We start from the raw sequence: 21,336 nt of genomic DNA on the forward strand, positions 1-21,336 counted from the left end.
GGTTACATAAATCCTTCCGGCATTCCTTAAATTAGCCATATATGCGCTTATCTAATAAAAATAAAAAGATTTAACTAAAAAATCATAAATTATAACATTGGTTCGTTCGTTCATTCGTTCATTCGTATTCGCTCGTTCGTCGTCGTCGTAGTCATCGTCGTCGTCCGTTCGTTCGTTCGTTCGTTCGTTCGTTCGTTCGTTCGTTCGTTCGTTCGTTCGTTCGTTCGTTCGTTCGTTCGTTCGTTCGTTCGTTCGTTCGTTCGTTCGTTCGTTCGTTCGTTCGTTCGTTCGTTCGTTCGTTCGTTCGTTCGTTCGTTCGTTCGTTCGTTCGTTCGTTCGTTCGTTCGTTCGTTCGTTCGTTCGTTCGTTCGTTCGTTCGTTCGTTCGTTCGTTCGTTCGTTCGTTCGTTCGTTCGTTCGTTCGTTCGTTCGTTCGTTCGTTCGTTCGTTCGTTCGTTCGTTCGTTCGTTCGTTCGTTCGTTCGTTCGTTCGTTCGTTCGTTCGTTCGTTCGTTCGTTCGTTCGTTCGTTCGTTGCTTTCGCTGCACTTCTGAACTAATGCACAAAAGTGTAATAAGTTTTTAGCACATGATGCGCGGAAAAACTAAACATAACCTGCAATATTTACTTTTGGCCCATTATAATTTACTTGTGATGTCGCGTTTTCAAACTAAAAGTATATAAAGGAAACAAGAAATAATAGAAAACGAATTTTTAAATGATTCTGACGAAGAAATTTCTTTTTATAATCTCAGCGATAAGCTGCGCCAAGAATATTCGCTCTTGTTCCGTATAATGTACGTTTTTATTATCTTTATCCATATTGCAATATGCACTGCTAAACCGATGCTAGGTTATAGCTGCGGTCCAATATCCATTGCTACTAAAAATCTATAGCTCGTGTCACATATATAATATTATAGAATTTCAGTACTGACAGTAAATATAGGAACGCAGCTTTCCTTCCTTCCTTTATTCCTTCTGGAAGGAAGACTCGAGATCCATTTATGAAATAAGGTGGCCTTGGAGGTTCAACGAATCCTTCATCGAGGCTTCCTCCATTTTTAAGATAAGGAAGAACGGGTTTGTAATGAATACGGGTATTAATCGTCATGACGTTTTTGGATGACATCTTTGGTCGGAAGTCTCCATGCCGGAGGAGGTGCCTCGTCCGGCGTGTTGTCATCTAAAACAGAAACCGTCTGATTTTTCGTGGACGTCCGTACTAGCTACACGCTCATTTAACGCATTGGTTTATGTAATTACACATATAGAAATTGTACTAAAATTAATTAATATCATTTGACTACATACAATGCCAATATATTTCATAACACACAACACCGATAGCATCATCAATACCATACGAAAACGAAAAAAAAGGACCGCAAGTTTAAAATTCATAACACCAATGATGAAGCTAGCATACATTTCCACTAGTGTCGGCAGTTATGTCGCACAAATCATAAGAAAAACAAATATACAAACAAGGGCTCTGTGCATTCTCACATAAAAAATAACGAAAAGAACAGATAATCTTTCAGTATAGAATGATATATTTGGTCAAGATATTTCCATTACAATGCTTATAGAACCTACTTGAAAGACGCCACGCTATTAAAGAATCTATACGTCTAAATATTTTTGAAAGAAATCGGAATAATCGTCGATCAACATAAAGTTGTATATATACATAGTTCATCGCCAAAACAGATCCTCAAGATAACAATCCTAAAAGACCTCTCACAAAAAATTCACGTATAAAAATCTCTATCTTGCCAACAAATCTCAAATCACCCAACACAATTTCACGCACATTCCAGCACGAATAATCTTTAATCGTTTACGTAGAAAATCTAATCGAGCTGTTAATGCATACACAAAATCGCCGTACAGCAAAATAGATTTATATGCGAGCTTCTAACACGAAATAAATTTAACACGAGATAAAGTGGCTGTCGTACTGCAAAAAACGAATATCAGCAAGGTAAACATGGTTATTAATCTCTGTGAATTTCTTTATATCACATACGCACAGATAAGTTACATTTAAAGCGACGCGGAAGCAAACGATAATGCCTCACGTCGCGTCGTAAAGCCTATCTCAAAAAATCAACAATCATACCCTCTTTTTAATAAGAAAGATAAAAAAAGAGAGAAAGACAGAAAGAGACAAAGATAAAAAAAGCACATAAAAATTGACATAATTATCTATTGATTCAAAACTGCTTTCACATGTCAGCTCTCTTCTAATTAACTGCCTTTTTATAAGAAGATTTTATAAGAAAATTTTGTGCAAAGAGACATGGAGTATGTTCAAATGGTTATGCTGTTTTGTTGGACTCTTTTGTAATGCCGATATTATCACATTAGTGTCCCGTTTCTACACTAAGTATCATAAGTAATTATAATCTCGTCCTCAATGTCGTGACCGTGCGATACGTATTATACCACTTTGTGAAATTCGCCACCACGTAACTTCGTTATCACAAGACGAGTTGTAACGACGTGTCGTGAAATTCCAGATTGTTGTACAAGTCGTCTTTTTACAAAGTTTTAGGTCACCTCAAAGAGTATTCCGCAATCGTTAATATCAAGAAAGACGTCTATCTACAACTGCGGCGCGCGATGCATATCGCTCCTTCACTTCCATAAGCGTTTCGCGTAAATCACACGCATCTCACAGGATTGATTGTTTTATCTTACTTACGTTACTATTACTGTTTTTCACACACACACACACACATACACATATACATGTGTATGTGTACACATATTTTTTCCCTTTACAGCGTTGTCGCAGTACTCGAGAAAACAGTAATAAAACTCGTAGATCATATCACGTTGTATCACAGTACAAGTAGCTTATATAAATTCATTGAAATTACATACACGTCTTCTTTCTTGCGTTCCTTCCTTTTTCTACAAAATATTTAATGTTTGCGACTTGTCCCCTCTCTCGAATAAGATCGATGTAATTTACTTTCAATAAGATTTCGTCAACTTGAAATTCAACTTGAAATTCAATTTGTATCTAAGGGGAATGAAGTACGCGTATAACAATGAACGCTTGGATGATTTTGAAATATCGCTATTCATCACTCGCTATACATCGAGATTGTTATTTGTTATTTATATCGTAGACAGATCAATAGTATCTATATGTATATGTACGTGCGTGCGTGCATGCGTGCGTGTACCGAAAGATTAAAGATTATTTCAACAAGATTATTCTTTAGTAATGTACAAAAGCGGTAAAACAGCTTGGAATTTGCTATACTAGTCGGCGAACTGTTAATTTAACCCTTTATTTTGTGCAATATCGTTTATCAACGTTATATGACAATGACGTCCTCGTGACTATAACATGTGCGTACAAAAAGTAGAAAAAGATTGTTCACGAAACTTGAGCACGAGTCACGTCAGTGTACCACCATCGTTACCATACCTACCACAATTGCTCTCTCTCTCTCTCTCTCTCTCTCTCTCTCTCTCTCTCTCTCTCTCTCTCTCTCTCTCTCTCTCTCTCTCTCTCTCTCTTTTTCTCTCTACAATTTATTATTCTTTGCAATATGTCGCACAATGTGCATTTGTAAATAATACACATTCAGCAATTATCGTAGAATGTTCAATCATGCGGCGCGGTCCTGTGTGTTAGTCCGTCAATTTCATCCTTTTGAAGCAACAAACTCCGAGAGCAACAGAGAGAGAGCGTCAGACTCGACGGACTGTGTCCTTTTTTTCATTCTTTTCTCACAATTATAATAAAAGTCGAAGGGGTTCGTCCCACGATAGTTCGCTCGCTCGTTCTTTCATCTCGCGATTAGAAATCGAGCGGCTTTTCCTCGTTCCTTCGTCTTTTACTTGCGCGGTCGTCCGTTTCGCTGCATGAAGCAACCCTTGAAGGAATTTAATCTCACGTCAATCTCACCTTCCTCCAGCTGAAACGTGTTGATCGTTCATTATTTGTATCGTCAGTATACAGTATACACGCGCAAAATATACAGAGTGATCCATTTTAAACATCCACTTCAAACTTGGAATATTCGAGAAAAAACATTATTTGTAAAAAAATTGTTTCGAATAAGAAAATTGCTTGTTTCTAAGAGAACGATAAAAACAGTAATCTTGATTTCATCTCTTCAGAGATCAAATTTTTCTCTGAAATATTTTCTTCTCCAAATGTATTCCTTCCGAAATATTTGATTTCAAATGAGTCTTTAAAATGGATTATCCTGTATAACTGCACGTACATGTGAGAGAGCAACGTAAGCAAGTGCAATTAACGGAATTGCCATAATTGCCGAAATTAGTATACACACTTAGCTACCTGATCGAATAAATAAATTTCCTTGTAGCAAGACGGCGACACGCATTCTCGAATGCATCTTGTTTTTGCGACACCGCTCCTGTGCGACAACATTTTGCAGCCGCCGCTCTCCTCGCAAGCTTGCTCGAATTGCCGGAAAAGAAGCTCCTGCGCAACACAATATTTTACTGATTGTTAATTATGACATTGATTTATATAACGTCGCTTTGCGTGCGTGTAAAGTTTCATCTACCTCGCTACATATATAATTGATCTTCGTAGAAACGAATTGATTAAAGTTTGAGAGAAATGATTTTATTTTATAAAGTGAATAAAATGCGATACATATTAATCAGGTATATCAGGATGAAGTTTCCTGACGGGAGATTTCACATTGAAAAATCTTTATTTGATGCGGAATATTTTTATCGGTGACGCAATAATGTTTGCGTTGCATAGACAATGGTGAAAAAATTGAAGATAAAAAATTTTATAATTTATTTTAATATGTAAAGAGAAAAATAAGCTGTAATCTTCCGTTGAAAAATATCCAACAATTCTAAAAGATTCGTCTTCAATACTAACAATATATTTATGTCAACCCAAATTTTCATTTTCTTTTAAATAGAACTTGCGATTGCTTTCGTGGAAAACTGCAGATTTCGAAAAAGAAAATATATTTTATTATTTAAAACAAATTTCTCCTGATGTAAAAATATGTACATTAGAAAATATGTTATTAGTGCTTACCGAAAAATATTCTTTCATTTTTTACATATTTTTCTCTCATTAATGTACATAACGAACATCTTTCTGTTGTCTCTAGCCCTCAGCCATTCGTGAATACTATACGATATTTCAATGTTGATACATTCCAGCCTGCATGAAAACCCACCGCGAATCAGTTGCCAATTTAATACATCGTGAATCATGACCGCGAATTGCACCTCTTCGCTGAAGCGTTAATTTCCGGCGAATGTTAATTCAGATATGCAAGTACGTATTTCGTGGCACGTCTCCTGCGACGTTAATAAAACGACACTTGCATTCCGCGTCGCGATGAAGTAAAGCGGAATGCAACAATTGATTCGTGCATGTCGGAGGATTAACCTCAATTAAAATCAATATGACATCCGGCAACATGGCGTATTGTGCATGCTATATGCCTTTAATTTTCCTCGCCGAGTTACTCTGCACGCATTCGCCTTTCTCCGCGACGCGGAATAAAAGCGTCCGAACGTGAACGCGGCCGATATCTTCCGGCAGTGTGTAAGACAATGCTGCAAGTTGTGCAAGATAAAAATCCGTTATACGCCGTGTGAGCTTTAGGATACATCTGTTTTTCTCTATATAATAGGAAAATTTTCCCACTAGAAAACAACTCTTACTAGAATACGTAAGAATAGGTAAGCACTAATAACATATTTTCTAATGTACAAATTTTTCATCAGGAGAAATTTGTTTTAAATAATAAAATATATTTTCTTTTTCGAAATCTGCAGTTTTCCACGAAAGCAATCGCAAGTTCTATTTAAAAGGAAATGAAAATTTGGGTTGAGATAAATATATTGTGTGTACACTGCTAAACTTGTACGAGCACTTTCGAAGAACTTTTCTGTCCACAAATACACTTAACTCTTGACACTTTTACTCTTTTGCTCTTAATAAGTAAACGAATGTTTTTAAACATTCAATGTAGAACATATATACACAGAAAGGAGGTAATATATTATATCATGGGGATCCGGGGATTTGTTTCCGATCTTGTACTTTTCCCTCACATTCACGATTCACATTCCATTCAAGATGCAATTTTCACAAATTCTACTATTACTTTTTCGTATCAGTAAAATTCGACCTCGATAGGGAGAATTCTTTCGTTGCAATCGCGCTGAATCGTGGCTTTAAACTCGCGCTTCAACTTCGCAATGCAAATATTCGCAAACTTCCGGTACGACCATGTACACTTTGGCCTTTAGCCGAATACTCCTCCATCCCCCTTCTCCTAACTTAATGTCAAATCGATCGCGGTTTCATTCTCTCTCTCTCTCTCTCTCTCTCTCTCTCTCTCTCTCTCTCCCCCCTCTCCCTCTCTCTCTCTCTCTCTTTCTCTCTCTCTCTCTCTCTCTCTCTCTCTCTTTCTCTCTCTCTCTCTCTCTCTCTCTCTCTCTCTCTCTCTCTCTCTCTCTCTCTCTCTCTCTCTCCAACGCGAACTTTCTTATCTTCTCATGTAAACGATAATTACTCGATACACGACGTATTTCATTATGCCTCTAAACTTGCTTCTCTGAACACTTTTCCAGACGAGAATAAATTTCCTCTCTTTTTTTATATCTATATCTTTTTTATAAACTCCGATCAATCAAGTCCGATAAAATCACCAAATCGACCGGATGGTCGATGGATCACGCGCGAAGCGGGACGAAAACGGTCCACTTACGCCGATCCTCGGCGATTCCGTGTTTATCCGGACGTGATAACTCGAAAAGGCTCTTATTAACCAGCTGACCAGGCTCGCGAAACGAAGAAGCGTCAAGCCGGATTACCGTCGCACACCTGTCTTGACGTCGTAAAAGTGTCAACTCGCACGAGAATGGGGGTTGCTCGATCATAACCTGTACCTGGCGTTAAGCACGCGCGGCACCACTTGCAGCGAACAACGAATTCGACGGCGGACTTGGACGGCCGACTTACATTTTTGGTGGTCTCCTTGTACGGATACTCGGGAAATGTGAAAGTCTTCGCGAGAGTGCCTGGCCCTTCCTGCAGGTGACCGACGACGAGGATCAGGCTCAGCGCGAACGCCACCCCCGGCGCCATGTTGAGGACGCCGGCGACGATCAATAGCGGGGGATGGCGCTTCGTTTGCTCGCCGCATCGCCGCAGAGAATTTCGCGCTGGAAAATAAGAAACTTTCAAGCGAACTAGCGGCGTCGTGCAAGACACCGCTGGCGACTGCCCGGTAGTTTGACTCACTCGTCTGGCGAATATTCTTTCGAAACGTGCAATTGTCAATCGTATTTCACGCGCGAGCGAGCCCGAGTCCATTGTTAAATCGCGTCCTCTTTCTTTTTCTCTCCATGCTCTTCTTACGTCCGCGTCCGGGACCGTCGCGAACTCCTTTTGATTTTAATTCTATTTCTAAACGAGATATGGAACTATTCCGAAAAGCCCACCTTTCTCTCTCTGTCTTTCTCTTTTTTCTCTTCATCCTACCTTCGTATATTCTGAAACCCGATGTTGAACCTCGACGGAGATATTAATGTAAAAATGAGATTTTCGTATTGCATTTAAGAATCAGAGCTTGAAATTAGGACGATCAACAATATTTACGAACGATGATTTTCTCACGTTTAAATTGCGAAATAGTAACGACGTTTTTTCCCCAAATGAGGGAGGTTTTATATTTTCGCCAAGATCGATTTACACTCGGACAAATGTCGGTATCTTTAATTGTGATTTGGATAATTTAAGTACACGCCACATATATATGTATATGTGTATATATATATATATATAATTCCTGGGAAAAATAATACAAATTTCTCCCTCTTTCTTTCCTTGCGACAAATTTTTCTTCCCGGCATTTATTGAAAGTCTCAAACGACAAAAGTCGAGTCCGCACGTAAGAATCTTGCACAAAAGACGCCACGGCACGTAAGAGTTGATTTCATAATTTAAAATATCCCACGCGAGTTTGCACACACGCGAGTACGCGCGTACCCGCGTACAAATTTTTATATATTTCACCAAATAACGATATTACAGATATCAACTGGTACCTCTAGATCGCGAAATAATGCAACGACCGAACAGCGATGTTTAAAGAACACTGGTCCCTTTTAATTAATGTGACACGAGACCGAGCGATCGCGGCGTTTCGAAACGCTCTTGTAAAATTCGCAGACCGAGTCAACTCCGTACGAGTCCGCGGCGCGGCCGCCACCGCCAGTACGATTCACGGAGTAGAGAGACACGCGTGAATTCACCGATAACTCCATACAGCGGCGCAGTTGCGATATTTGCATAAAACGTATCGAGGCGTATGCACCAGAGCGCAGCAGCAGCATTTATCGTTTCGAGCAATATGTATACGCGCACAGGGCGAACGGGCGAACGGGCGAACAAACAGACGCACGGACGGGCAGACGAGACGACGTTTTTGCTGGGTTAGGCGCATCGCGTCGCACACCACCAATCCCGAATTCCGCGCGCAGCTTTCGTGCCATTAATTCGAGATTGCGGCGACGATTAGCAACAGTTCCCGACCCGGCACCGATATGTTCCTCGTTGTCTCCCCGGCAGCGTGAATTCCAGCAGTCGCGCGCGCTATCGCCGGATAATCCGTATAACACGAAGAAATAGATATATCGCGTTTCTGTCGCGGCACAGGCCATGGCGGGTAGCGCAGCTCGAACGGCAGCTCGATTCCTCTATGAACTCCGTGCGTCGTCGTTTAATTAAAATGCGTTAATAATCCTGTTAATAAGCTGTATTCTTCCGCGATGCATGCGCGATCATCTCTCGTGTAGCTTACTAATCGTTAATCCAATTACGTTTTAATCCAAAGACAATTTCTAACTGGACTACCTTTCTCCCCTATTACTCTTTCTTAACGCATCGCGACAAAGTTACGAGAGCGTATCGTTCGACGGGCAAAAGGGCGTAATCTCGTGAATTTTAAAAAGCCCGTGTGCCTCTGTGTATAATAAGAGTGAAATTTCGCGCTCTCAGATAATTTGCGATATATTGTATTACAAATTGGCGCCTTTTTTGTGTTTGCAAAGCTGATGTTCTGTCTCTTTCCCTTTCTTTTTCCGTCCGACAGAAAAGAGAGAGAAAGAGAGAGAGAGATAGAGAGAGAGAGAGAGAGAGAGAGAGAGAGCAGCGAACTACTATGGAATGTATAAACTGCCGAAACGACGATATAAAAACTGTCTAATTTAACGAGGATTAAAATTTGTAAACCTCGAGTTCGAATTTCGTATTCATATATCACGCAAATTTCCACGCGCCCAAATGTTGCACCATGAAAATATGTTTTTTCCATTGAACGCGTCATTATTCCGCAAAAATCGCCGCGCTAAAGAAATAATGCATCGACGTCGCTTCGGAAAATGGGGAAAATAAAGGGCGTTTTAATTACGCGGGAGTTTAAGCGGCCGCATATATTTCACATAAATTACTCGTTTAAATCCGCGCTGCCATTAATCCGCCGTGTAATGTATATTTTCAGAAGTTATATCTCGGATATTATTACTAATTATACAATAATTTTTGTTTATTAATCTAACACGGGCCGCTTGACTGGTATTTTCCTGTTGCTCGCCCGCGAAATAATTACCGTATCGATTCGATTGTCTACTATAATTACGTAGGTGTTGAATACGCTTGGGATGCAGGCTATATATGTATATTTTTTCATCTCACTGTAATTATCTTTCCTCGCTCGATTGAAATTTATAATTACATCGTTAAGCATGTATATGTACCACACACATATATACATACATATACACATCGAGAATCAAATTTGCCTATTTTATATATTGCTACGCATGCCAAAAATTAATCAAAGATTTCTATTCTCGATTCGATTCATCACATACGCGCATACACACACACATATTCTCTCTCCCTCCCTCCCTCCCTCTCCCTCCTCTCTCTCTCTTTCTCTCTCTCTCTCTCTCTCTCTTTCTCTCTCTCTCTCTCTCTCTCTCTTCCTCTTTTCTTCTTCCTTCGATACAACGTAAAGAAGTGAAAATTTTACTGCTGTTGAATCTGCTAGAAATAATTTTCCATTTTCGTCGATCGTAACTTCTCCGAAGAAACCGAAAAATTATTCGTCAAAATCTTTCATTTCTATCGTTAATTTGCACCGTTCATAGATGCTTTGTGTTTTTTTCCTCGTTCAATAATGACATATATATATATACGAGCAATATTAATTTCTGCTTAAATAACATATATAGGTGATATCGTCGTCGTCGTTGGTGCAACGATTTGCGCCTTGTCGATACAAATACAATTAATCGTCCTTGCATACACACAGTTCTCCTATTCCTTCTCTTCTAGCTACGAAATAGAGGAAAAGACAGAAAAGGAGAGAAAGAGAGAGAGAGAGAGAGAGAGAGAGAGAGAGAGAGAGAGAGAGAGGGGGTGGAAGAGGGAGGGGAGAGGAGAGAGAGACAAGGAGGGAGGAGAGAGAACGATAAGCGGGTACGGTTCTCATGGGTGACGTATTTCATAGTCAGGGCATCATGATAAGAAACAGTGAAATACGGGGGACGATGACAAAATACAGGAATCCTTTGTCGCGTATACGCATGCACGCATGCTATCCTAATGATAGCCTCATCAAAAAGGCGATGTACTGGCCACAAGATAACTTAAAAATTACCATAATGATATATTCTTTAATATATATATATAATAGAGAAATCACATTATGTGTGCTTACACAAATCCAAAGTTAATTGTTCATTAATATGCGGCCTTCCATGAGCTGACGAATTGTCACAAGCTTACAGCTAAATTCACATGCAAATTCGAATTTGAACGTGCCACTTTCTTTTCCTGACTATTAGACGAAAACTGACATATTTACGCGGCATTAAACATGGTGGGAATTTAACACCAAACTCATCCTATCCGCAACCGTCCTCCCACTCTCTCTCTTTCTCTCTCTTTCTCTCTCCCTGTCTCACTATCTCACTTTTTTCCTTTTTCTCTCCCCGCGTTAAATTGTCTTAATTTGCCAATGCCTTTAGAAACAACAATAGAATTCAAACAATAGAATTCAAAAGTAGCCGAGATAATTCCGGTAGTAGAATATAGCAGAAGGTCATTTAATTGCAGCGTAATTAAGTAATAAATGGCAACGCGACTAATCTAATTGCGATGATTAAAAGACTTGTTCGGAGCCGGGTCAGTGTTCGCGCGCTAATCACTCGAGTAATCTTATAGGCTTTTTGTTCTTATGTAGGTAACATTTTGGAGCGATTCGAGAGGCAAAAAAGCAAGAGAGAGAGGGAGAGAAAGAGAGAGACATTCTATTCCCAAGAGAGTACACCGTCGGAATACGAGTACATTAGCCTCTTTATTTGTTTTAATTAAAGCTCCTGTCACATAATTTCAGAGAATATAATGTAGCTCGCCTGTAAACAATCCTATTATGAAACCCGCTCGAGAATAACGTTGGGGTCGTTGGGTTATCTAAGAAAAGAAAAAGAAACAGGAAAAACAAGCAGTCGTTCCTCTCTCTAACCTATCATGATTTGTGTATATAAATCAACAAAAATCATCTCAACGCACGCTTGTGAATTTGTCTCCAGAGTCATCTTATAACGACGAAGAAGAATGTCGTGCACACGTATCTATTTAATATTAATGTGAATAAAAGCTACAAACCCGTATATCCCTGTAAGAATAGGATTCGACTCACTTATCCGTTCTATATGGCGACACATGAAACTCTGTCGATCCTTTCGAAGAAAAAACATTTCTCAATGCTATTGCATCAGGGTATTCACAGTGTCCATCACCGCCGCATCTTAACCATTTGTATAAAAAAAAATAAATAAATAAGTAAATAAATAAGAAAGAAATAAAAGTATTTGACGGAAAACTGACAAACTCTAATCTGTTTAAGGCGCTCTTTGTTTCTTTTCATTCTTGTTCTATTTTGTTCATATCTTTATTTCATTTCATTTTCATCCTTTTCTCATTTTGTTTTCATTTCTATCTCATTTGATTTTCATTCTTATTCTTCTTGTTTGTCTTTGTCCTGTTTTACCCAACATATCAGCGCGATATATCATTAGGGCAGAAAAAGCCGCAAAACCGCGGTCCGTCTGCGCGACCGCGTCTCATAAAAGCTGCGCAAAGCCGGTCGCGGCGCACAACGTGCGTAATTATACTCATTCACCTTGTGACGTGCATTTGCGCTCGCTCATGCACGCGCACACGCATAATTGTTAATTCAAACTCAATTTACCGCAGGGGAGGTCCTTGACCGCGTTATCACTAGCGTTCAATTTCATCGTTATAGCGGTGCGAAGATTGCATTCCGCCGTTAACGGAGCTGCGCGTCGCGAAATTTTGTATCGAATCCCTCCGCGCAGTTTGGATCGTAGTTGGCGACTAGTCCCGAGAGGCGCGATGACTCAGATGTGCAAAATTTTCTCACGTTCATTTCTTATTGACCGCGCAAATAAGGATCGAACGATAATAGCTATCATCGACGTACGGAGCCAATAAATCGATTCGTTTCTCAAATAAGCGCGAGCGAGCGCGCGAGTCAATCGTCGTCGACGCGATTATCGCGTGGCACACGACTGATGCGGTGCCTTTTTAGGGGGGGGGAGGTCAGATGGAGTCCAGTCGATTTCTGCCACTTCCAACGTAAAAACGAGCGGCGGAAGAAAAGAGTCGAAAGATTTCGTAAGTATTAGCGTCGAACAATAGTTTATTTCCAAATTATCTGAAAATTAAAACTCGTTGAGGTTACTGGCATTTCGGATGTGGGGTAAAGTGGGTGTACGCTAACCAAAAGCAAACAACAAATGCGAATGTTGGACGTCGCGTGCGCGTTCACTGTTTGTTGCTCGTTCACTCAGTGTGTAACTAGTTTCGCGTGAATAGTATATATGCGAACTTTTGTAACTAACATATCGACACCCGACTTCGATTTCATTTGTCGATGAGAAATGTGTTAATACGCGCGCAAACGGTAATGTGATAATGAGGAGAAACGAGCGAGCGAGTAAGTAAGGTTAACGTATCTGGTTGAATTTAGCAAATTGCGAACATCGGACGTCGGAAGGTTTTCCTACTAATTTGTAATTTTTCTAGGTAATAGTAGTTCTAATTAGTAGTTTTCTTCTAACAAAGCGTCGTTTTACGATGGGGCGACTACTCGATAATGGACACATCACTCCGTTATTTATGTATGTACACTTTCTAAGCTCGTCCCGAAATGTGTTTAATTTTTCCGTAATCTGGTAAAATATGTCTCGAGTGCTTGACATGTCAGTGTCGAGTCCGAGGTGAAATCTGTGTGTGTGTGTGTGTGTGTGTGTGTGTGTGTACGAGTGCAACAACGAATCAATTGCAAATGTGAAGTTTTCCTAATTAGCGTCGAAAGGAGAGAGGGGAAAGAGAAAGAGAGAGAGAGAGAGAGAGAGAGAGGAAGAGTCCAATCGCAATTTATGTAACGTTAGTTTCCGCCGACTATGTAAAGATCGTTAATTACACAGCTTCGATATGGCTTAATGACGCTAATCGTTAGTACAAGCACGCTCTCGCGCTTGTAAGTTCGCAACCTCATTCTAATTCGCGTTGTCACGCATAGAGAGCGGACCACTAGGGCGATCGTTAATCCACTCTTTAATTAAGCACGTCATTTATTCAAATACCTCCGTGCGGCATATTTTGAATGCAAATGGCTCATAATTTGCGGTCGATCCACCATTCGCGTATGAGCAACGCGCGTACCCAGTTCATTAAACAATGATAAAATTCATCAAGCTTCTGGCAAGCAATTTATGCGACGGTATTTTTTTACGAAAAAAAGAAGAAGAAGAAGATGAAGAAAAAGAAGGAGAAGGGAGAGAAAGAGAGAGAGAGAGAGAGAGGGAGAGAGAGAGAGAGAGAGAGAGGGAGAGAGAGAGAGAGAGAGAGAGAGAGAGAGAGAGAGAGAGAGAGAGAGAGAGAGAGAGAGAGAGAGGGAGAGGGGGGAAGGGAGGGAGGGTGGGAGAGAAAATTCGCGCAGATGTTTGTCATCGTTTTTTCCTTCAATTTTTCTATTTTTTTCCGTTGGATTCACCATGTGGTGAAATATTAATATTATTTTACGACGGCGAGGTACGAAATCACGCATATTCGGTACAACAGCGATTTGCGTAACGGCAATATCGTTTCATGCGCGTGTGGAAACGTCGACAGGTGGGAGGGGTGACGCATCTCGTATTACGATGTCATTTGTCAAGGGTTTGGGAAGATGCCAAAACCAGAACCGCGTGTGCATCTGACCCCAAGTGCAACAAGTACAATTAGGGAAAGCAGAACTTACGCGAGAGAACTGACCTGCGCACGGTCGCGCTGGGATCCGTTGCAATCGATACGGAAGATGAGGAGGAGTAAGAGGGAAGGGGAAGAGAAGGAGGGCAACGCGCGTACTGAGAAATTTCGTTGGCCAGAATCAAAGGAGAGCCGCTTGCTTCCGTCCTACTATCCGCCGTCAGGGCAACTGAGTTGAAATCGGCTTATCCGGGCTCCCATCGTCGTATTATTCGAGCACGATCTAATTAGTCTTGAGGACCGCAATCTCCTCGACGAGAACGACGACGATGAACAACGATACAAATAAAGCTCGTCGCCCGACCAATTTATGACGTCCGTTGCGTCCGTTGTCGCGGATTTGAATGCTCGTTTTCTCATGTCATAAGTAATGTTGCGTGCAAACAGAATTGCCCGTCTCGAGTTTCACGTCACACGATTACCGGGCTCGTCTAAAAAGTACGAGTACGTTGCGACTCGTGTTAATTTGTAATTTTCACTTAAGTAAAGCGTTCTCGGAATAATGCACGCGCGCGCACAAACACACACAGTGTCCCAAATTGAATGCAACGATAAACACACCGTTGGCGCGAGCATTGCCTTGTTGCGATGAAGATCAGAAGCAGCGACAAACTACGATGGTGATTTAATATTTATCGAAGTGCGGCAAAACGGATATGAAATAATGATCTGGCAGTCTGCGTGTTAACGCGGTCGGACGACCGAGCGAGCATTAATACATATAATAATTACCGGATTCAAAACGGTGATACTTTCCAGAACACGGCTCAGCGCGACGCGACGCGACGCGACGCGCGAATGAATAGGCGAGTTCGTGCTATATTTGTTATTTCCCGTATCTGTATAACCTGGCAACGCAACGCGCGCCGTATATCGTAGCAGTACATATTGCAACATAAATTACGCAGACGTTACGCGCGATTTTATACCGCCGTGAAGCTCGCATATATTGCGCGACTTGAGCTTGCGGTTTGCGCCGGTCCCTATATCGCTTTCGCCGCGGTGAAATGGCAAACGATGTCAAAAAGCGCCGGTGGAGAACGTCGGCATGCGTGAAAAAGAATGAACGGGCTTTTGAGGCGCTAATATTTTCCGGACCAACCGTCGACGTTTTAACGTCGCGGCTAATTTCGCGTTCCTGATTTATCCCGATATCACGGTGGTTCTGTTATTGCGTGAATACCCGTTTTTCAGCGTCACATAAATATTGTTAGTCCTGAAACTTATGCTGAAACATTACAATATTATCCAGAAAGGACAAAGTCGATAAAATTGTTGATGTTACGGGCTACTGCGGTATATTCTAGTGGAACAATAAAAGGTCGCATAATATTTTGTTTCACTTTTCTTTTTCTTTCTTCTCAATTAGCTCCCGAGAGAGACATTAATTTTTTTTTGATAATTCTCAAGAGATAAGATAAATTTTCCAGTCGGACATCGGATGCGTTCTGATGTTGACGAGGCGAAATTTAAATCTTAAAACTTTTTTACAAAAAGTTATTACATTATCCAAACAGAACATAGCCGATAAGATTGTTGTGTTTTAACGTACAAATGGTTAGACTAAATCGACGATTTTTCTCGTTTCCTCTCGTTACGGAAATAATTGGTAGGAAAAAAGTAACATTTCTCTTTTCAAATAGTTTCACAACGTAGTCGTATGCAGTAGGAAAATTTGTCTCTTGATGAAGACAAATTTTCCTGCCGGATATAGAGCGCGTGTCGATATACAAAACTGTTGTAACCTTCCCGATATCGTCACACAGAAGGTTCGACCAGGACGTCAGGCATACTTCGCGACGATCATGGCGAATTAGTTGGCAACAAAGTGCCACGCAACTAGAAGTTACACACGCGTGGATTTTGGCGTCAGCCGAGTTTTCAGGCCCCATGTTTATCATAGGAAACGCCGGCCGCGCGTCAATTGTATCCCGTGTATCCTCTCTTAGTGAATCTCATTACCTAAACGCGTTGGCCAATGGCGGGCGAGTGTCATATAAATTTGCAACACAATATCACTTTATCATTGCGTGACATCCAGCGGGTATGAATTATGGAATGAGGCGCACGTCAGACTTTGTATGAGCCAGACCTGCGCCGGTAGCTAACACATCGAGGCAGAAAGTGATATCAACGAAAATGATGCTCGTTCGGACGATACAGAATTATAATGCGCGTTTCTCTTACGAACGTATTTCCGTCGTCACACACGATTGTTCGTAAGGACGGCGCAGGACGCGCTTGAGCGATATCGTGAGTATTTACAACGCATAATAACCAATTACGAGACACGACAATTCGCGGAAGCTGGCGCGCGCGGTCCGCGAATCAACAAACAGCACAAACCGTGCGAAATCACGACGACGCGGTATATTGCGTGATATTCGCCGTCGACAATCGATTCCGAATTGAAGAGACCACTCGAGTTCCGAAGATGCTAATAGGCAACATGATCTCACCCGCGTAAGTCGCGATCTGTCGAGCAGAAATTTTAGTTTAATGATTTAATGAGTGAATCACGACGTATGAAGAGGAGAGCGAGAGAGCGTTGATCAAATTGTCACGAAGGGAAGAAACGGGCGGCTAAATTTTACCGGTCTAACAAGATAGCGCAACTTTTGCCCCCGCATGTACTACCTCATGCAAGTAGAAATAGTTTGCATTTCTCAGAGAGACGTTGCTTTCTTTTTGTTTCTGGCGCCTCGCTCTTGATCGTCCGTCGGGGGATGTATTACTCGTTCGCTTACTCGCGGCTCGTGAATCAAGTTATCCAGAAAACTCGAAGCCTGCGCTCGGTAATACAGAAAATGGGAAAGTTCTCGTGGTATAGATTTCCTGTGCTTTTGCTCGAAAGGATCAGCTTGTCACACACACACACACAAAGTTTATTACTATTTCGATACATCAGAAGCTTGTCCAATCTCCCCTTTGAGGTATTCATTCATTTGCGCTCACGTCTACGAGCACACGCTCAAACCAATAAAACAGTCGAAATACGACGTTTGCGCGAATCGCATGGAATAATGCGAATAAATTTTATTCCTTTCACGTGTCTTTCGACGCGGCAGCCTTTTTAATTATGCTATTATTGGCAGACTGTTGAGATATGATGATGGGGAGGTTAAAACTGGCTGCGCCAGTCATGGAAAATTTTCTATCTGGCGAAAGTTACGTAAGCGGTGAAAAAACGAACTTTGCCTGTTATATTCAATCGACATCGTGCGCGCGCGTACATACACTCACCCATTCGCTTGCTTCGACCAGGTCGCGGTAAATTATGTCGTAACCAGTTTTAAGTTAATTCGCGACGTTTTCCCGTTCATCCAAACCTCTAAACAAGTGAGAGATAAAGAGGAGGGTGGAAAGGAACTTTGTTAATACTGCGTTACGTTTTTGCAATTGTGAAAATCATCGGAAAGGGCAAGCGATTTTATGCTCGCGGTTCGTGCCGCATAGTAATAAAAAGCAGAATTATTTTGCAACTCACCGTTCGTTGAGTTAATTAATGTATCGTCCCGTTACCCGCGGTGAGATTCGCAGCGTGTTCACTCGGTTTCGTTTTCTCTCTCCTGTTCTCCCCTGCTCTCTCTCTCTCTCTCTCTCTCTCTCTCTCTCTCTCTCTCTCTCTCTCTCTCTCTCTCTCTCTCTCTCTCTCTCTCTCTCTTTCTTTCTCTGTCACTGGCTCTGATAACACAGCACCGCCGGATGAATTCGAAACTCGAAATGAAAAATTCAAGTCGCGTTGATTACTATCGACAGGCGGAATCACGGCCTGCAAAAATGGCTCCGCGTATGTTTCCGACTTTTACAAGGTAATTTATAAACTATACACCGTGCTCGCGCATGTGTATGCGTGCGTTTGGGACGATTGCGTTCACTCCCTGTGCACGTACGTACACATTTATAAACGTCCTCGCTTACCTTCCCGTTGACATTTCTGGTTCGACTGTATTTCGGAGGATCGCGATACTTTATAATATCATCGAGACTATAAACGGAAATATGTCTTTATCGACATATCTATCAAACGTCACCTGTCTAACAGCCAAACTTTTCTTCGAAACATCGATGTCATTGCCTTCATGTCCTTTCGTCACATATAACTGCAATACAACGAATATCAGATCAGATTGATGCTTTATTCTTTACTTTTTTACGTATCATTCTGTAAATTACACAATGAAGAGATAAGATAAAGGATACGCATTATGATCTTGCACATCTTATCCGACTGATCTGTCATTTTAACAGTTTGATACATTGTATCACATCATACTACGTCATGTATGTATCATATTATAACACATTCAAATACGAAGAAAACGGTTGAAGAGAACAGCGAGTTGATTCAGCAATTGTTAAGGCTTCATCGAATTTTAAAGCGCGCGCGCGCACGCACACACACACACACACACACACATATACATAGCGACGAGGCATTGTCGAATATCGATTTTGACATATCCTAGTCGGGCCAATTTCATCGGATGTACGTCCACGCGCATGCGGTTTTCCGCGTCACCGCGAATATGATTATGCGCGCCACATACGGGGGTGCGTCATCGAAAACAATATAGGCGCGCGCTACAATCTGATTTCGGGTAACAATATTCGTAAATGAATGCGTGTGGCGCATGGTCGGCTACGAGCAAACGAACGAACGAACGAACTAGCAAGCGAGCGAGCGGATTGTCGAGCGAGGACTGTAAGATCGAGAACGAGACTGCGATCGTGGAATCCGCGGCGTGGAATTAGAAGAGTAATTAAAAGGACATGTTAAACACTCGCGTTCACGGGCGTGATGTGCGAGAGTGTGTGGCTTGATTCAAATAAAGTGACGACACGTCATGAAAATATCTGGACGGAGAATTTTACGAGGGAAAGTTGGTCCAAATAGCGATAAAAGGGGAGAATTATAATATTTTGGATTTTTTCGTCGCGACTTTTTCAGACATATTTTTATGTGGTTACACATACACACATACACGCATATATTGTTTATGCAATAAACAACAATAATAAATAAATAATTTCAAACTTTTCAAATAAAATATAACAATTATATACCTACGTTGTTAATTAATTTTATAAGTCAATGTATGCAAGTGTGACCGAAGATATTATTATAAATTCACACATATGCATTGTTTCATAAAATTATATAACATATGAAAATGTAATCTTGTTTCGCTTTATCCGAAAAATCCGAAATTATTTATTACATAATCCAATATTGCAGCCGCGTAACAACAACATAACGATAACAATGCTGTCGTTGAAAGTTATCTGGAGATGAATCTAAGGCCTGGTTCTGATTCTTAAGCTGAAACAACGTCACATGTGACACACATAGATGAGTCAGGAATAGGGATCCTGATCGAATGCGTATCGTCGTCTACGAAGCCAATGCATGCAGGATCTCGTACAATCGAACGCGCGAACACGCATAAGCGGCTAACAGCAAACAGACGGTTAGATTTTGCAGCGCAAGCAAGCTTTGATTGATGATAAAAGTGTTTATTGACCTGCGCGCAGTGCAGATGCAACGTTCTCTTTTTGTCTGAATACGGAGTTTGATTGATAACGCGCGCGAGCACGAACGCATTTCGCCGCTCATATCGTATGCTATGATAAGGGCTTTCGGCGCGCGCGTAGAAAAATTGCATATTTGTATTTGTAGAAAGATATTTTTTATATATTCGCATTTAATAATTTGCTCGCTAAAAATCTTTTACTAGGTGTATCAGTGCATGATATCGCATACACATGTCCCTACACACACACACACACACGTGAGGATTGTATTTCTGATGCTGCCGATGGTAATACTACCGAATTATATAATATAATAATTTTGCGTTAACGAATTTCTATTGGACATTTATTGAGAAAGTACGAGTCGCATTAAAGTAAATTAAACATTTTCCGCCCAGAATTATCGCGTTCAGTAACGTCGTCCCGTAAAATCATCCAGATTTAATCCGTACAACCGTTACGCGCGCGTGATTAAAAACACTGTGAAAACATTTGCGCTTTGCAGCTCGTAAACAAATATTCAAACAGTACACGTACGTTGAGCGCGCTTTCGTTTAACGTATAATTAAAGCCAACATTTGCACTTCTCTTCGTAAAAGCGTCAAATTTAAAATCGCTACAGTCACTCGGAAATTCGAGCGAATTTTACACGATACCATCGATTATATGAAACCGAACTATTATATAATGAATTTTTATGCATTGTAATTTATGAGGCTTCTTTGACGTATCTCTCCCACACACACGCACACGCACACACTTCTCTCTCTCTCTCTCTCTCTCTCTCTCTCTCCCTTCCTTCCTCCCTCCCTCCTTCTCTATTTTTCAATGATGTCATTAAACACAGAGACCGTTTCTTTAACCGCATTTCTTTTGCGCTTTCTACACTTATCACAAGACTCTTTACACACTCCTCCTTTCCTTTCTCCAAAATTTCCTTCTATCATTTTCATAAATACTTATTTCCGCTAAAGAGGGGTTGGAAGGAATAGTTGAAAAGAGTTACTCTGACACTTTGTCGTAAGTGTAAACAATATCGCAGAGTCGATCGTCGAAGATCGATACGTCGCAGAAATCAATATGTATCCCAATATGTAAGATCAGTTTGCGGGAAAAATTGCAAACTTAAGATTAAGGCCCGTTTCGTAATACCCATTTAGACGGCGGCAAGCAGGATGCCATCAAGTTAATTTTTCTTTTATATGAAAATGAATAGAAAGAGACAAAGTGCGCAAAATAATTCAGAGGAAAACTCGAAACTTCTGTATCGCGCTATATCGAGATTGTTGATCGAGCGATCGCGCAAAAACACGAACGCTACGCAACGGCGCGAAGTTGCGCGCGCGACGCGACGCGGCGGCGGCGGCGGCGGCTGCGGCGGCACAGCGGCGCTCACGCGAGAGGGGGAGAAAGC

At 41.1% G+C, this 21,336-nt stretch overlaps 1 protein-coding gene and 1 long non-coding RNA gene across 2 annotated transcripts; one reads left to right on the top strand and one right to left on the bottom strand.

Annotated features, from left to right (window-relative positions):
- The first annotated feature begins 512 nt into the window (after window positions 1-512).
- Window positions 513-1,971, top strand: LOC112589476 (uncharacterized). Its single transcript, XR_003113572.1, has 2 exons — window positions 513-795; window positions 922-1,971. It is a non-coding gene; the product is annotated as an uncharacterized LOC112589476 (long non-coding RNA).
- Window positions 1,972-3,509: 1,538 nt separating this feature from the next.
- LOC105189471 (uncharacterized) lies at window positions 3,510-7,161 on the bottom strand. Its single transcript, XM_011151579.3, has 3 exons — window positions 7,002-7,161; window positions 4,329-4,475; window positions 3,510-3,939 (listed from the first exon to the last, which is right to left on the bottom strand). The coding sequence occupies exons 1-3, from the start codon at window positions 7,125-7,127 to the stop codon at window positions 3,859-3,861; spliced, it is 354 nt and encodes a 117-aa protein (XP_011149881.1). The 5' UTR covers window positions 7,128-7,161; the 3' UTR covers window positions 3,510-3,858.
- Between the last annotated feature and the right edge of the window lie 14,175 nt (window positions 7,162-21,336).

This window comes from Harpegnathos saltator, unplaced genomic scaffold (assembly GCF_003227715.2).
Source record: "Harpegnathos saltator strain DR-91 unplaced genomic scaffold, Hsal_v8.6 scaffold518, whole genome shotgun sequence".
NCBI lineage: Eukaryota > Metazoa > Arthropoda > Insecta > Hymenoptera > Formicidae > Harpegnathos > Harpegnathos saltator.

What these genes read in the sequence shown, in the direction of transcription:
- LOC105189471 (XM_011151579.3), bottom strand. Translation starts at nt 7,127, where the DNA reads ATGGCGCCGGGGGTGGCGTTCGCGCTGAGCCTGATCCTCGTCGTCGGT. An exon ending in ACAAGGAGACCACCAAAAAT is followed by an intron (nt 4,476 to 7,001) that starts GTAAGTCGGCCG and finishes TGTGTTGCGCAG; the next exon opens with GAGCTTCTTTTCCGGCAATT. An exon ending in AAATTTATTTATTCGATCAG is followed by an intron (nt 3,940 to 4,328) that starts GTAGCTAAGTGT and finishes AACACGTTTCAG; the next exon opens with CTGGAGGAAGGTGAGATTGA.